The 18,331-nt window shown below is 45.7% G+C and overlaps 1 protein-coding gene across 1 annotated transcript in view; it reads left to right on the top strand.

Annotated features, from left to right (window-relative positions):
* The first annotated feature begins 566 nt into the window (after positions 1-566).
* The window catches only part of Clstn2 (calsyntenin 2), a 611,344-nt gene continuing 593,579 nt past the window's right edge, over positions 567-18,331 (top strand). The window contains exon 1 of the mRNA XM_028866060.1: positions 567-760. Coding sequence (XP_028721893.1) covers positions 646-760 — 115 coding nt within the window. The 5' untranslated portion in view covers positions 567-645. The remainder of the gene's footprint in view (positions 761-18,331) is intronic.

The raw sequence follows: 18,331 nt of genomic DNA, 5'->3' as shown, positions 1-18,331 counted from the left end.
AGGCTGGGCCCGCAGAGACAGCATCCTGTCCCCTCCGCGGGGATGTCGGTTCAAAGGGCGCATCAGGATAGGGTCGCCTGCATCTCTACAGAAGATCCTCAGGCCGGGAGGAGGACCACTTTGTGGAGGAGCTCAGGGTACCTCGAAGCGGCAGTTTGGAGAGCCGCAGGGGGGGCACGCCAGGCCCTAAGGCTCCCTGGAGCCTCCCTCTAGGGAGCCAGCGCCTGACAGAGGGGATCACGCGAGTGCGCGGCATTGGGGATGGCTGTGGAAAGTTGGGGGCCGGAGCTGCGAGGCGGGGGAGCTCGCAACCCCGCGCCAATGTCCGCGTCTCATGAATATGCACGAGCCACCTCCCTCCCTCCGTGACGTCACGGGCCGTCCCGGGGTGAGCGCCGGAGCCGCTCCGGGTCCGCGCCAGTGAGTGCTGCTGTTGCCGGCGAGCGAGCGAGCGAGCGGCGCGGCTGAGGGCACCGGAGGCCGGGGGTGAGGGCGGCGGCGGCGGCGACAGTAGCGCACCCAGCAGCGACAGCAAGGCGGCCCGCGGCGGGCACCGGCGGACACCGGCAGGAGAGGCCGGTGCGGGCGGTAGGCGGCGGCGGCGGCGGCGGCGGCGGCAGCTCGGTGGCGGCTCGGGCGGCGAGGATGCTGCCGGGGAGGCTGTGCTTGGTGCCGCTCCTGCTGGCGCTGGGCGTGGGGAGCGGCGGCGGCAGTGGCGACGGCGGGGACAGCCGGCGGCGCCGCCTCCTCGCGGCGAAAGGTGGGTGCTGGGGAAGTTTCTTCCTCTCCAGGAGGGAGGCAGGCTGGGCGGGCTCGAGGGTACAGACAGCGGACTTCCGCGGGCATCACAGACCCTTTCTTGTGGCTGCTTCGGCTTCTGCGCGCACAGTCCCCGAAGTCAGCGCCCTTTAGCTGGGGACCCAAGAGGTTTTCCTGCCCAATCTCTGGGCGGGGTCCTGGCGCCAAGGAGAAGGCGAGGTCTACGGAGTGCCGAGAACTTTGGGGGCTCTGTGTGCTGGGGTGGGATCATCGCGGGCTCGGCTCAGGGATGCTTGGAGCGGGGCGGGGTATGGGTGCTCTACGGGGGCGAGGGGTGGGAGAGGCAGGTGTCTGTCTGCTCCTGTTCTGGGGCAAGAACCAGAGGCGTCTTCAGAGGAGCGAGCCAAGCTGGACTCCAGCTTGGGGATGGCTTGGGAACTTGCAGGCTTCTAAAAGCCTTGCCTGCACCCGGGCGCTCCGCAGGCTCCGCAGCGCGGGCTCTGGCTCCTCTGGGAACGCACACCCTCATGATGGGCAGAGTCCGGAAGAAGCGCGGGATGTGATGGTCCCTACTGCCGCTCAGCTCACACTCTGCTTTTTCTCCAGAGGTCCGAGTCTCCGAGCGCGGAGCTCCTCTCTGGTTTTTTTTTAATTGATCTTGACCTCTCCGACCCTCCAAGATTCTCATGAACGCTGGCGCTATCAGGGGGAGCCTAGAAGCTGGCGAGCCCCAGACTTTGACAGCTGCCTGGGAGCGCTGGGAGGAGAGCAGGCTGGAGAGCTGGCGTCTGGAGGTCGGGTCTGGAACAGAAGGTCACGCGGCAGCGGGAGGTTGGGAGGCATCTAAGGAGCAGGGTTGGGGTGGATGGTGGTGGTCTCAGGCGAGGCTCTGGCTCATTTCAGGATGGCGAGCGCTCGGCTTAACTGGTAACTTGTTGATTCTTTGCGCTGTTGATGAGGAGGGCGTGTGTTTGATTTCTGCCAGGAGAAGGTGAGGGATATGTAGTCCTTGTAATCCTGCCTGGCGATATTTTGAAGGCACCGGGTTTGTCCTTGTTGGAAAAAGACTCACAAATAGAGAGAGCCCGATTTAGAGGTTTGCTAGCAGGGCAGGGGAGGAGCGCACAGCAGACTGGATCTCTCTGGAGACTGGGGAGTTGGGGAAGCAGACCATTCACCTTGTCTGGGCTTTGAGAACTGCCCTGCCTGTCATTTGCAAGTGATAAATTTGAAACGGGAGGTATTTCTATTCTTTTTAATTCATTAATTTTTGGTAACCTAATATGAAAAAGTTTTATACACAAGTGTTCTTTTAACATTCACCCCCTCCCCATTCCTTAACAAGGACTTTCTTCTTTGAAAAGACAGAGAAAAGACCATCACGAAAATGGCTTTTAAAAAGTGTTATGGTAAAGGTGTTTGTATGAAGGGACCAATGCTGTTGTTCTGGTGAAATAATAATAGTAATAATAATAAAAACAACGAATGTCCAAATGGTTTGCTCTCCTTCTAGTACAGACACGTTGGTAGGCAGGCCGATTTCTTTCTTCCAATGTTATCTATCACTTGTTGCAGAGTAAGTGGCGTATTTATAAGCACTGTGTACAAAGAGGGAGCTCACAGTAAGTAAAGGCTGGGGAAGAAGTAATTTGGGAAGAGAACATTGCTGAGTTGTTTGGTGAGAATGGGAAATCAGAGGCTAGGGAAAGAAAGTAAATCAACAATGCAGGATTCCACTGATCTAGATTATGTGAATATAGAATACATTATATATCTTAGTTTTATGTATGTATCTTCGTTATTAAATATAATATTATGTATAATAACTAAGATATATATTATATGTTATATATATTATATATAAAGGTATTATATATATAATAGCTAAGATTCTTCATTTTCACTTAGAACATATCCATTTCATGGTTACAGCCAAGCCATTTGTCATTCTGCTGTAAAAGTTGTTTGGTCCTGAGAATGGGAGTCGCTCTCTGAATTCTCCTTGTTGTTCCTCTTCCAACCACTAGGGGGATGCAAAGAGCACCATTTGCTATTTATTATTTATTTATTTTGTGACAAGTAATATTTGGTCACAGCGGACACATTTATTTTAACAGTTTAGTTGATACTTATAGGGCAGACATTTTTTATTTCAATGCACTTGAAGTTTACATTTCTAAATCATATAATCCCTGAGGAATATTTGGGAGGGACAATTAAACTGTGTTGGGTTTTTGTTTGTTTGTTTGTTTGTTTGTTTTTTGTATAATGCATCCTGCCTCTGACATTGCTGTTTTTAAGGTTCCTATCATTTCTATTCCCATCATCAAAAAAGAGAAGACCCAGGAGGGCCTGTGAGAGAGACTGGACAGGGAGATAGCTTGCTTTCTCCATGCACTTTGAGTGCACAGGTAGAAAAAAGACAAACTGAAAGCATGCATGAAACTTCCTAGCTGGGTTGTGCACACCCTCTGAGCTGTACTACACACCCTCTGGACAGCTGTTTGCCAGTGCTCTCTTGGCCATGGGTCCCTGTGAGACCGTGTGTCTGTATAGCGATGTGTTCTGCCTTCCTGTTCCTTGCTTCTTGCTGCAGAGGAGGGACCCAGAAGCTGACAACTGTTGGGGTTTTTCATGGAATGTTGAGCCTTGAGTGCAACCATGTTCCAGTGTCAGAAATAATACAGTGACTGGGCAGTCAGAACCTGCTTCTTAACCCCCTATGCCTAGGATAGGTTAAAAAACAAAACAAAAACAAAAAACAAACCCTTCTCGGATTCCTTGAAAAGACCAGGTTATAGATATCGGAAACTATACTAGAGAAAGGCACAACTTTTCCAAGAGAGAGACATGAACTCCAGACGGACACCTGAAGGGTTATGTAATAAAATGCCAGTAGTCTCCCAACCTCAAGGGCTCAGTATACGTTCTTTCTAGTTGCCAGACTCCTGGCAGAGAAGTCAGTCAGTACAGTCCTTGAGTATAGACCATCGGTACTACAGTTTCACCTAGTGAGCATGTAAGCGGGCCTGTGTATGAGGTGGGGAATCAGAACTTGCTTTTATCCGTGGAAACCAGTGTTCTGGCTCAAGGAAGCAGCCTCATCCTTTCATCCACAGACTCAAAACCACCTCTGAATACTGCACAATGGTATACATTGCAGTACCCGTCCTGAAGGGTGATGTGGATTCCTGTGGTGATGGCTCTTGGGATTTCATAGAGTTACTTGTGTCTCAACACAAGGGCTCAAACATTTCTCAGCATTGAATTAGAGTATACGCTGACCTGCAGTTATTCCGAGTTACCTCTGGTCTTATGGTTAGAAGGTCTTCCTCAGCTTGATTCTCATTATTACCCAAACATGGTCAGATGTGGGCATGTTCTCTAGGAACCTTCCTGGGCTGCCCTCTCTCCCAGAAAGTCTGCCTCTGCCTCAGGCATGCCTGTGTTTCCTTGTCTGATTCCAGGCTGATCTGTGGACCCCCAGGGCTCTGCTGTCTTGCTTGGGTTGACCTTGAGTTGTGAGATGAGCAGCCAACAGTGTCTGGCTTAGTGTATGCATCTGCATGCAATCCTGGCTGGTAGCCTTTTTTTTTTTTTTTTTGACACAGACATTTTAGATTTTTCTCCCATCCTGTAAAGTATAATTTGAGTTTAGTTGCCAGAGAAACTTGAATCTTGGCACTATTACTCTGTCATTAGATGATATTAGGTATCCCTTGAGCCTTGGTTTCTTTATCTATAAAGTGGGGATACAGAGACCTCTTTTGCAAGGTGTTGTCAGAATAGTATTCAGAAAGCTTCTATCTGAGATTGTGATGTAAACGACACTAAAACAAAACAACAACAAAAAACCCAGAAACCAATAACTCTGACTGTCAATCCTCTAAAAACCTGGGACATAGGGTCTAAGACCCGAAGCTTTCCTTTTCTGACTTCTTTGAAATCGAATAGCTTTGTCCAATAAGCTCAAACTTGATTCTCTCTGTCTCTCGGTCTTGCAGTTTCTCTTTGTATGAGGAAATACATATGAGCAAATACCACATATACAAACACACATGCACATACACACATTTGGTGTAAGTTGTGAAACCACCTGCTTCTTTCCCTGCTCTGTGAGTGCCTTTGAAACCACTTTTCATCCCTAACGGACAGCCTGAAACTTAATGCAGAGCCGGCTGAGAGTAAGGCTTGGCAGCGTGTTGTAGGCACGTAAATAAGCAAGTCTGTCTCCATGCACAAGCACCAGAGAAGTGGGAGGTTCTGGTCCCTGGAGGAGGAGCTCATGTGGTGTGCTTTGGGTTGTAAAAACAGATCATCTACCGGGCTGCTACTTGCCTCCCAGCTTGCTGTCCTAGACAGCAGGTAAGTGTTCCCTTTCATCGGTGACATTCAGAGCATTTGAGAGGATTTGTATTTATGGATGAGGGGGACCCAAACTAGGATGACCAAAAGACAGCCTGAGACTTGCTATTGTTTTCTTCTTCACTGCTTAGCTCAGTGCTAATGGGACCCTGTGGAAATCATTCCATCGGAAAATTAGGTTTGAAGAAGGACCATGGGGAGGGCTTGGAAGTCACTGGACTGAAGCCACACTGGCACTGTGTAGAAGAGAGGATGGAACTGTGGGGAAGACACAGCCAGGAGGCCAGAGTGGACAGAAGGCAGAAAAAAGCCTGTGACGGGATTTAGAATCACCCTGACGTACCATGGCCTCTGTTATTTAGCCTGATCAGCAAGCATGGTGTCTGGCCTCCATCTTCTGATCTGAGGTGAATCAAGACAATAAAGCAAGCTCTGAAATAAGAGGTAGATTATGCATGGAGCCCCCATGGTCGGGTAAGAAGGGAGGGAATTGCCAAGGTTAGGAGAAGTGGAAGCTTTGTGGAGAAAATGAAAGGGGTCTTGATGGGTGAGTAGGGACTGGGTAAATGGGTAGGGGTGGGGACAGGACAGGCAAATGCAAAGTAATGAGAATGTCCTTGATTGATGGACTGACAAAATCAGCACTGACTCCACAGCCTGCATACAGTCTCTGGAACTGATAGAGTAGTGCAGATTTATTGAAAGCATGCCACCTTCTAGACACTACCTTAAAGCAATTGTCACAATTTGACCCTAGTAGAAACCCTAGTAGCATGAATCAGAAGCTCAGAAGATCCGAGAAGGAATAGAACTTGTTCAGGGTCTCACAGATATGGCAGAACTGAAATTCGCAACCCAGAACAGTATGGTCAACACGGATGCCCTGCTTAGGTACCCTCACTTAGCTGAGTGATTTAATATGACCTTGAGGGGAGTCCTGAGGGAGGTCAGAGAGGCTCCAGGGGATCCAAAGATACTGCCTTTCTTTCTGAGAATCCTTCGAAATTGCTGCTTCAGGATTCTGGTTTAGTGGAAGCTTCACTCTTAGCCCACTTCTTGATTTGGAGTGAGCTTGCTTGTCTCCTTTCCCCAAAGCCCTCCCAGCATTGTGTATCTCACCTCAAGAAGAGAAGGCAGCTAGCTAGTTACTGGACCACTTTTTACCAAGGGTGCAACTGCCCTTCGGAAGGACCTGGGCTTCTCTTTAAAGTGCCCAGAGTTTCTGATGCAAACAGTGCTTCACTGTACTGCCCTGCTTCTCCTGATCATCTACTCTCTGGTGGGGCTTTGTTCTCCCATGATTCACCTGCTCCTTTTTTTCTTTTTTCCCTTCAAGTGCATACCATCTTCCTGTTTCCATAGAAGACTTCGAATCCCTAAAGGGGATCACCCCTTTAAAACTGTTGCTAAGCTCTGTGTTCAAGAGTGTGCCTCTCATAGCACTTGGAAGTCCTCTAAGAGTCAACCCATGAACTCAGGCCACTTCCTGAATTTGGCCTGGTCATTGTTCTACCAACTTACAGCCTCTGCTTTGTAGGGGTTTAAAATACCCAACCCTGCAGGTGGATCAGGGCATTAAGCACACACTAAGATGTGTAAAGGAGTCCGACCTTGAAGATGAAGCTTTAAATTGCACTTGGAGTCTGCAGACACTGTTCTCATCAAGTCTGAGAGTGTTTCATCAGCTAAAAATTTGACTTATTTCTTTGGAGACATTGCATTGAATTGTCATGTGAAAATTGTCGATTTAAAATAAAAGCACATCATTTTTGTGTCTTCTGCCACTCTCTTGCCACAACGATGTCTGTTTTATTATGTGGTTAAATAAATATGCAGCCTTCACTCAAGTCTGATTAGAAAATCATCATGTGGTGTTAGGGAAAGGCCCTTGTTTTCAATTCTTGTGCTCTGGATTCATGGATGAGCTAGGAGGGTCTCTGGGCTCAGATCCTCTGGGCATCTGGTTTTCTGTAGGCAGGAGGGAGTCCATGGTGCCTACATTTTGTCCCTCAAAAGTTTCAGGTATCCAGGTAGACAGTTCTGCATGTCCTTTGAAGGGATAAAGTAGCTAAGAAAATAAAGTGATCATGTTTAAGAAATTTGTTTTGAGACCTTGGGACTCCAAACCCCCAAACAAAGCCTTAGCTCATTCTACATTCATCTTGTCTTATAGAGTCAGTTAATTATATTTTCTGAAGTTTGAATTTAGTGAGGAGTCCCTCCCCAGCTCTTTGATGCATGTGCACTACTGGTTATGGTCCCCATGGCTATTCACTGAATCCAGCAGTGCCAAGCCCAGAATTTTCAGCCAAACACCAGCAAAACTGTTAATGTCAAGCTGATGTGTACATTTTCCAGTTTTCATGGATAACTGCATTGCAGCAAATTAATTAAAACAGATAAATGTTAATCTAATGTATGTCTCCTTGTAATTAATGAACTATAACCATTACAGGAGCATTTGATTTATTATCTTCATTTATAAAACGTTGAGTTTTCCTATAAAATTAGATATAGTAATAGGAGAAGCTGACCCATATATAGCATTAGGAAAAATAATCACATTTCTATAAATTAATCACTCTCTAAAAGGATATAGTTCATTAACACCATGAACTGAAAGTGTTGGATGTAAATTAGATTAACCTTTTTAGTGACACTTCCATTTATATTGTGCATTCTCCTCAAACTTAAAGCACTTTACATATATTAATTCAATTAACCCTCCCGAGACCCTTGATAAGTAAGTACATATATCAAAGTTGGAAAGGAGTAGAAAGGAAACCCTTCAAAAATATTGAAGTCCCAGCCTTAGGATGTGTTATTTATGATTCCTTTGGACAGCAGTTTCTCTGGACTTACAGAGCTTGAGAACATGGGTAGATATTCACGATTTCTCACTCCCACTGCCAGGAACCACTTAGCACCCTATATCTGAAGCCAGAGACACTTCTGCCTCGTTCCCAGGCCAAATGTTGCAAAGAAACTTTTGGTTTATTGAGTAAGGTATACCCCATCAACTCTAGGTTTGGCCAGGGACAGGTTCTGTTCAAATGGATGCAGGTAGATAGCTTTGGGTGAACACCCAGAGGGTCGTCTTCTTTTGGCAGGCTACTAATTCTCTGTCATTCCCTGTACTTGGCCATCTGGATTCAGAGGATGGACTATTGATCAAGACATTGAGAGATCCATGAAGAAGAAGGAGCTGATGGAGGCTTAACCTTCATGTTCCAGGTTTCTCTTTCAGGCTGTCCTAGGGAGAGATTTCCTGGGGGAGAGAAAGCTGGGTCTCAAGCTATAGCTTGCCATTAGGATTATCCCATCTTCCATGGGGTTCATGGTGTTTGGAAGTCTTTCTGTCATAGAGGCTCCTGAAGACAGATATGCTGATGGAGAAAGTAAGGGAATGGAGCATTTTGTTTAGAAGCTTTTGAATATTCATGGAGGGGGGACCAAGCATTTACCCAGCTTGAGTGCATATGGGTTTGGTGACAGTTCACTTCTCCAACTTTGTTTGTACCTTCAGGTTATCAGACCTAAACAGCACTTTCTTAGGGATGGGTTCAGACTGTAGTCCACAAGTCTTGCCCCTTTGGAATGCAGTAAGTCTCATTTAATGGCCTGCCTTGTAACAATGGTGCTAAACCTAAAAGAATGGCTAACATAAAAGGATAGATCACTCATGACTAGACATGAAGTTAAGGGGAGAGGGAACAATTTTGGATTGTGGAGGATTCTTCTTCCATGCATCTAAAGTTAGAAAATCCACTGATTTTGGTCCTTTCAGACAACATGCATGGACAGATGAAGCCCACATGGTCGGTCCCAGGGTCTCACTTCATCTCTCCCGACTTCAGATTGCCCCCTGGCTTCTCCCCTCTATGCCACCATCTGGGAGAGATGGTAAATTAGGTTTTGGAGCCAAGAGCTGAAAGCCAAGCAACTTCTCAGGAAGCTCGCAGGCTGCTAGAAAAGGGGCAAATGCTGCATTTGCAGTACATGGCATTTTCAGAGTTTTATTTATGTTTCCTTTTTGGTATTTTTTGCTTGTGGCAATGTGGGTTCTCATTTAGAACAGAAAAGGAGGCTAAGATCATTCATAATCAAAGCGAAAGAATGCTACAACTAAGGCTTGGTGCATCTGCCTGGCTTCCTTTTTATTGTTCATATTGTTTTTCAAAAGGGAAACCAATTATTTATGCTTTATTGCAGCCTCAGCAGCAATGTTGGGATGGCCATGTCTTGATTACTAATTTTAGACTTAGATTTAGGACATTTCAGTGTACCCTCCTTTTAATTAGAAGCAGTGAACAAAGTTTATTTTTAATTACATTTCTATCCTTTCCCCCTTTGAACAGTCCCCTGCCTCAACTCTACTCTTGTCTTCCAGAAGTTTAATTGCAGCTCCCCTGGGATAATTCTCCTTATGAGGGTAATGAGAGCCAGAGAGGGACCCATAATCTTTCTATGAAGGTGTAGCTTTTCCTGGAAATTCCCTCTTAGGAGTCCCAAGTCTCACCATTTTGTCCCTGAAGTGTGCCATAGGCTGCACAATTATTGCCTCAACGTTCAATATTTCTCCATTCCCACCTTCCCTATCCTGCAACATATCTGCCTGCACCAAACACTTCAGAATCTCATTTCATCCTTGGTGGCACCAAGGGCTGCTTCCTGGAAGCCCCTCCCTAACACACCACCAGTAATGACTAGAATTATCATCATGATAGCTTTATGATGTGTTTTCTCAGTCAACTGGACAATGTGAATAAAGACATTTTCTGAATATGTGGCATGTTCACTGAACACAAGTCAGTCTTACACAAGACGGGGGTTTGCTATGAGTATTGTCTTCACACCATGTCACTTGGCTCACACTTTCAGTTACAAGGCCTCCTAATGGGAAATTTGGAGTTGCCACACTCTGGACCCAAGTCTACCAGACATTGGCATCATCATGCTCTACTTCATCTCATCAGGAAGCAAACATCTCTGACCTTGACAATTGGTAATGGCACATGATAACCGTTCCATCTTGCTGTCTTTGGGGGTGTGCATTTTACATGGTAATGCTGTAGCTGCATGGCAGACTATCTGGGATGGTGTAGGTGGACATTTGAGGCAGACAGGTGTCTGTTGTGTTTAAACCACACTCGGACTTGCCTCAACTGAAAGTACTAGGCTCTGTTGACTCCCCATGGGAGACCTTGCCTTGGAGGAGGTGGGAATAGGGGGTGGGTTGGGAGGGAAGGCTGGGGAGCAGGAGGAGGGAGGAGAGAGGAATCTGTGGCTGGTATGTAAAATGAATAGAAAAATCTTTTAATAATAATAATAATAAAAAACACTCACACTCAAGTAATAGCAGCTTCTATGCCCAAATCTTAGGACCCATCCCAGGGTCTTTGGGACACATCTTCTATTACCTAAAATAGGTTGGCAGTGGCTGGCTGGCTGTCCTTAGGAACAAGGCTCTTGCCCAAGCTGAATGCCAATTGTGGTGGATCTTAAGTATCTTTTCAGAGCTGTGTCCCGATAGAAGAAAATCTTGTCTTAGAAGTTTCTGTGCCCATGGGAGGGTACAGACACCATCCTTTTCTGGACCAAGGCAGTTTCTGGAAACTTTGAAGCACAGGGCTTGGCTTCTGTGGAGCTCTCAGCACTTCCTCCTCCACACAGCAGCCTGTAGAACCCTGGTCCTCAGCATCTGTCATTCGGTTTGTGAACTTAAGTGTCTTCTGTAAATTAACTGCCGGTGAATTCATGTCATCCCGAGCCCCGCCTTGTTCTTTGTAGTACAGAACAGCATATACTACCAAAGAGCATTGCCTGTCACGCACTGGTGAGAATTGAGTTGTAACTATCTACCGCTGCAGATCTGATGTTCTCCCATGTCGCCCCCTGAATCCTCCTTGTTCCCATCAGCATTCTATTAATCCCCTGACTGTACAAATCCTAAGTGGATAAAGTGCGCCTGCTTTCCAAACAGATCGTTAGAAACGATTTGCAATTTGTAATATCGGATGCACGTGTACATAGAAGCAAGGATGAGGTTCTTAATTGGAAAAGCTTTGTTATCAATTAAAGGGGGATGGCCACTTGCAATGAGGCCTGTGAATTTCTAAGCCCGTGGCTTGGGCATCAGAGAGCAGAGGGAGGTTTTGATTTCTGACTGAGCTTTCCAGGTTGTGTATGTAGTCCATAGAAATGCACAAATGGGAATCTCTCTGAAGCCAGAATATTTACTTTGGGATCTGAGGAAATGCTAGTTCAAGTCTGAGCATTAATGCATGACTTTATGCACAGGGAAATACTACTTTTCTCAATTAAATCAAAGCCCAGAACTTCTGAGGCTGGCATTAGGAGGGATTTCTTCTAGAGGACAGTATCTAGGGTGTGGGCTATGATATGTGGCTTGTCATGGAGGGTAGATTCCTGGTAGCCATAATTTTGCTCATGAAATTCCCTTTCTCCTAGATGTTAGAATTGTTCTCTAGTTAATCCTACTATTCCCATGTGGGTTAGGTCTAGGCCCATCCAGGACACTTCTCTTTCCACAGCCTTCTCTGGGAACATGGAAATAGCATTGCTCCGGTGATATCAAGGCTGTGGAGTACTGATGGAGCAGACTTTACTAATTTTAGAGTGTATAGCAGGAAGCAAGCAGAAAGGATCTTAGAACCAAGAGTCTTTTTTTTTAACCACACATATTTTTGTAGTGACACCATTATCCTGAAATGAAATTTACAGACACTTAAAAAAAATACACAATTCAACAAGTCAATATCATGCCTAAGCTGATGTTGTTTTTTACTCTTTTTGGGGGCCCACCACCCAGCTCCCAAAGAAATCACACATGGAGGCTTATTCTTACTTATGAATGCCCATCCTTAGCTTGGCTTTGTTGCTACAGTTTTCCTGCCTTGCCCAGAGTCAGGACAAATCTTTGTCACCCGCCAGTCCCACAGCCGCTCAGACCCAACCAAGTAAACACAGAGACTTATATTGCTTACAAACTGTATGGTCGTGGCATGGTTCTTGCTAACTGTTCTTATAGCTTAAATTAATTCATTTCCATAAATCTATACCTTGCCACGTGGCTGGTGGCTTACCGGCGTCTTCACATGCTGGTGGTCATGGCGGCGGCTGCAGTGTCTCTCTCTGCCTCAGCCTTCCGCTTCCCAGAATTCTCCTCTCTCCTTGTCCACCTACTTCCTGCCTGGCCACTGGCCAACCAGTGTTTTATTTATTGACCAATCAGAGCAATTTGACATACAGACCGTCCCACAGCACTTCCCCTTTCTTTTTTTTTAAAAGGAAGGTTTTAACTTTTACACATCTCCAAAGTCAGCTTGGTATATTTGGGAATTTGGGCGTAGCTTCTCTTACTACTTCCTGCTGGAGGGGGGCGCTGTATCTTATGGGGACACAAAGAAAATTTTAGGATCATGGAGTAGTCCGTGAGACCGTATCGTCTGAGCCAGTTGCCTTGAAACGATTCTGGATGTTGGATCATCTGGGCCATGGGTGTCATCGGAGACCTTTCAGGGGGTCTTGGCTGGTCAAACCTGATGTATCTTAATCTGGAACAAATCCATAGCCTCTGGCTTTCTGTGGAGACAAAAGCAGAGCCTCCTTTCCAAAGCAACATATCCTTACATCCAAATTTTGAAGTTAAGGTACCTTTAAAATATACATTTTGGCATAACTCAACAGCTTTTGCAATCAAATGTTTTTCTTCAGTTACAAATATCAAAGAGAACATAATCCAGATTCTCTGTGTGGTAGCTATCTCTATGTGGCTTATTTTTTATATTACCTTGAGCCTATTGCTTTAAACTGCAGCCTTTTTTTTTTTTTTTTTTTTTTTTTTTTTTGGTTTTTCGAGACAGGGTTTCTCTGTATAGCTTTGCACCTTTCCTGGAACTCACTTGGTAGCCCAGGCTGGCCTTGAACCCACAGAGATCCGCCTGGCTCTGCCTCCCGAGTGCTGGGATTAAAGGCGTGCGCCACCACCGCCCGGCTAAAACTGCAGCCTTTTAAGCCTGAAACGGCGCTGTGGCTGCTGACTCAGCCCACTTCAGCTTCCCAACATGGCGGCGGTACCTTTTCCGCCAGCTCTGGGAGCCATCCTGGGTCTATGCTTTTATCCAAGCAGTGTGTAGCCCAGAAACCTCTTTTTTGTTTTGTACTAGCAAAGGCTAAATCCACCACGCAGCTTAATGTGCCACTTGCAAAGGCCTCATTCCCGCCATACTGCAGGTCAAGCGCACACGCCAGGAACCCGCCAGGAACTCAAACCGGCAGCTGCTGCTCATTTGAGAGAGACAATTAGGAAGCTGTTTTTAGCTCCGTTTTAGAATCTTTTCTCAGGTTTTAGGTGGAAACTCTTGCCCTCTCGTTGGGCGCCATTTGTTGCTACAGTTTTCCTGCCTTGCCCAGAGTCAGGACAAATCTTTGTCACCCGCCAGTCCCACAGCCGCTCAGACCCAACCAAGTAAACACAGAGACTTATATGGCTTAGTTTCTAGCCATCTTTTCTTCACTTAACTTATCCTGTCTACCTCTTTTCTTCTGGGCTTTTCCAGTTCTCTTCTGTAAATCTTGCTCTTACTTGCTGTGTGTGTAGCTGGCCCCTAGAATCCTCCTCCTCCTCCCCCAGTTGCTCGCTAGCTCTCCTCCTCCCACATTTCTCCTTCTATTTATACTCTCTGCCTGCCAGCCCTGCCTATCCTTTCTCCTGCCTTGTTATTGGCCGTTCAGTTCTTTATTAGACCATCAGGTGTTTTAGACAGGCACAGTAACACAGCTTCACAGAGTTAAACAAACGCAACATAAACAAAAGTAACACACCTTAAAATAATATTCTACTACAAGCTGAAATGACAGGAGTTAAAGGGAAATAATGTGTAGTAATATGTATTTCAATGTGCAAATGCTTTGGCCTACCTGTGCTAAAGGAAGAAATAAAGCAGATGTTTGCTGTGAATTTTACAGTGATGTGATGTGAGTCACTATGAATTCAATAGCCACCAACACATCCAGATATCTAGTATCCATACATAATGACATCATAAATAGGAAGGCAGTAAGGTGATTTTTACAACTGATAAAATGTTTCTGGTAACACTCTGAACAAGACAAGACACATGCTAGCGTCAGTTCTTAGGACAGAAGACTCAGGATCTGTTAAAGCTACACAAAGAGCATTTAGCTGACCTGCTCTGCTGTGGCTGCTGTCAAAAACAGAACAGTATAGTTCAGGTGGAGATGATCAGGCCCAGGTGCCCAGGTCTCAGCCTCACTCCCAGCCCCACCCCCAGATATCAAAGATGGATTTCATATATACTCACAAGTTGTGATTGCCTTAAAATACACATAGTTTTGGTAAATATATCCTTTCTGGGGACTGTCAGTGGGAAAGAGGAAAATTCTACCAGCTGGTGGCCAAGTGAAACAAGTTGACTTTAACAGTTGTTGCCTAGCTTCCTCCTCCAGCATGGTCCAGACTCATGCTGTGTGGAATCAGAGCAGCTGTGGTCACTCACTTAAGTCCCTTATGAGACAAAGTCTACGAACATTCCCTCATGGAAAGAGAGGGGAAACACATAAAGTTCACAGTGCTCAGGATGCTCAAAGGTTCAGGAGCCTCTGGGATATCTTTATGAGGCTTATCCCTTCCCCAAATGTATATAACAGGTGAAGATTGACTGGGAAATTTGGAAACTTTCAGTAGGGTAGCTGATGCAGATGTGCATGGGTTGTTCATGCCATAGTTGTCAGTCTTCAGTGGGTTAGCTGCCTCTAAGTCATCCTTGGTAGTGGAGCCCATCAAGCATGCACTAGAGCATCATTTAGATCAATGATACAGAGAACATTTCTTTGCCTGGTTCACTGTAGAGACTCCTGCTTCTCTCCATCTGTCCTTGACACACAGAGGTGTTAAGTGGTGCTGGTGCCATGGTTTGCCTCACACCTTTGGAGTAGGTGACCTCTTTGGGTCAGATAGAAGATTAAAATGATCTGGATTAAGTCTGTAACCAAAAGTCAATTAGAATGTGTGAACCTGACTGCAATACATTGTAGGTGGTTGCCGTCTACTGGGAAAGAGGAGCTCAACAGTGTGGTAGGGCAAAAACTAAGAAATGGTATACTCAAACAACAGGCTGAACATATGGTCAACACTGATATTCTAGAGATGAGACATTGTCCTGTTGGTACAAAGATTCTTTTTTGTGCTTTCATTGATAGTGTAGAGGAAGGGGAATTTTGATTTTGTTCTGCTTTTAAATCCCTAGGTAGGGTTTATCTCTGCCCCCTGACCCACCCCATAAACACACACTTTTGTTTGTTTGTTTGTTTGTTTTTTTGAGACTGGGTCTCACTCTGTAGCCTCAGCTAGCCTGCCACTCATAGAGAACTGCCTACCTCAACCTCCAAAGTGCTGAGATTAAAGCTTCTTTCTCCTTCCCTATAAGGCTGAAGTGTTGCTAAGGAAGAGACTGTATTGCCAAAGAGAGATTCAGCAACTTGGAGATGAAAATGCAATCGAATGGTTTGATTTAATGGGGGAATAGTACATTCTCTCACTAAGTGGCTTGGTGACATTTGGTAGTTCTGTAATATTTGACTTGGAGTTGAGTATATAAAAATTTCAGCCTAACAGTAACTTCAGGCACCAAGGGATGTATGTATTTTTGAAATGAAAAGACCTGGTTGACATTCTGATTCCAAAGTCAACATCATTTCTTATGCGCCACCATATTTTCAATTATGATAGACGACAAGCTGTGAATTTAAAGATGACGTTCCTGGAAGCTCCCGTGCAGACACAGCCCATGTGTGTAAGGAGAAAAGCTTGGTGGGGAGGGGTTCTCACACCCACCCCTCTTTCCTGACTTACCAAATAACTTCCTCCTGAGGATGCACCTCTCAAGCCAAATCTGCCACATAGATTCCGTCTTGAAGTCTTGCAGTATATTTAGAAAGGGATTCTTTGTAATTTTCTAAAGTATTTACCTCCTGATGCCCCAGCAATAGTTTAAGTTTCCCAAACACACACACACACACACACACACACACACACACACACACACACACACACACTCATGGCAGCAAAAGCATGGGGTTATGAAATACCTGACAGCCAGACAAAAGTACATTGAACAACAATTTTGAGGAGTAAAGCAGATGGTTAGGGCGTGTTATTTTAGCATCTCTTTCACATTTCAGCATATATGCAGACCACTTCCAAGGAGATGTTGCTCAAAATGAACACTAAGCTCTCAATATGGTTGTGTTAGGAAGTGGTTAAGGCTTGAATATCATTGGGTAGTACTGTGCTGTGGTAGTTTTATGGGGTACTAAGCTTTTCTATTTTCATGTGACTCTGAATGTTTCTAGACCTCCCTATATCACAAGACTGGTTGGAAATGGCCTCATATCTCACCTACAGCCAGCTGAGGATGACGAAGGGCTGGTCCTATTCCCAACCCCACTGTACTGAGCTGGGAGAATAGAGTGGTGTTGAGTCAGGGAGAACCTGCTAGCAGTGGCTTAGAAGCTGGAGCCTCCTCTTCACAGAGGAAATGAGCTTCAGGATATGCTGCATCTTTGTCTCAACTTCCTGTGTTGAATGTTTTTGTATCAGGTTCAATGAGGTGCAGGTTGCTAGAAGCCAAGATGTAAGATGCATGTGTATGGATGCTGTAACATCTCCTAAGTGCCTTTCCACATCTCCTGCACTTGTGTCTACAACTCAAATTCAAATAGATTCAGCCTTTTGCTTATGGGTTCTCTCTGGTCACTGGCATCCTCTGTTTGAAGGCATGGCAGATCACAAGTTCTAGGAAATTTACACTCCAGAACCTGTCTTTATCAGTTTGGCAAATCCTTGCTCCACCCCATCCAACTCCCTTCCCCTGCAGGTAGAGGACATCTGAGGGACCCAGTGTCCTAGCTGCCTGTGGTGGTAACTGGCTTCCTTCTCTTTCTGTATCACGTTTATACTCCCTTTCTCATCTTCCCTGAGATCGTCCCCCCACAGCCCCCAGACCTATACTGTAGTCTAGTTTCAGAGCCTGCTTTTGAGGGAGCCCAGACCAAGAGAGGCGGAGGAAGGAAGCCATTTACAGAAAGTGTCCTTGTTGTACCTCTCTGGATCCCATAAGGCAAATCCGTCAAGACTGGAACACCCGGTGCCTTCAGACATTCGGCCAGACTTGCTTGGCAGCTATGAGGCTTTGTGGGACATTTGGAGATCTGAATATGACTTCTGGGAACTCTCAGTGCTCATGTGCAGGACTCAGAACCCGCCTTCATACCATCTGGGCCTGGAAGACTTCGCTGGAACAAATGTGCTGTGCAGTGATCTGCAGCTGATGTAGACATGGGGCCTGGAGGTTGTGGAAACTGTCCTCTCTACCCAGGTTTCAGAAGCCTCCTTGAGGATGCCCCAGTTCCTTTCACCATGTCTGGGCTGGGGAGGCCCCCTTTGGCTGGGAAAAGAGTTGAACTGGGCCCGGTGCCTGCAGCCCACGTAATCCAAGTGTCTGGGGGGAACATCTGGTACCCCTGATCACAGCCAGATTTCTTCAGTGTCTATTTTCAGTATTTTCTCAGAGCACCTATAAGTGAATTTGTGAAGCTCTGTCGTCAGCATTTCCCTTGCCAGGATGGAACAGCCCACAGAACACCCCACCCCTCAGCCTCAAGCGCTCACAGGTCTGAATTACTATGGCTGTTCAAATATTCCAGGCAAGGCACTGAAAACCTCACTAATAAAAATTCTGACCTTTCTCTGAAAGACTAGATATGCTGATCCATTGTCACAGGTGCAGCTTGATGTGAATTAGCCAATCAGCTTAGCCTTGTATCATGGCCAGCTCACAGGGGTGTATATATATATATATATATATATATATATTATATATATATATATATATATATATCTCAGACAAATGACTTTATTTTCAGAGATGAGTGTTATCAGCGCATAAAATACATGCAAATGGAATTGTTGGAACTGAGTACAACATCTGATTATTTGAAACCTTCTCTTAATTCTGGGTAACTGATGCATGGTATGTGAGCTGTGTCTGGATCTTGATTATATTACTTGGAAGCTGTTGTAGAACTGCTGAAGACTCATGTTCTCATCTCAAAAATGGGCACGATAGATGAATCTTCGCCCCAGAGGTGGCTGTAAAATGAG

Source organism: Peromyscus leucopus, chromosome 7, assembly GCF_004664715.2.
Source record: "Peromyscus leucopus breed LL Stock chromosome 7, UCI_PerLeu_2.1, whole genome shotgun sequence".
Classification (NCBI taxonomy): domain Eukaryota; kingdom Metazoa; phylum Chordata; class Mammalia; order Rodentia; family Cricetidae; genus Peromyscus; species Peromyscus leucopus.
Note: the sequence above shows the minus strand (reverse complement) of the source record. Positions and strands in the feature narration are given on the sequence as shown.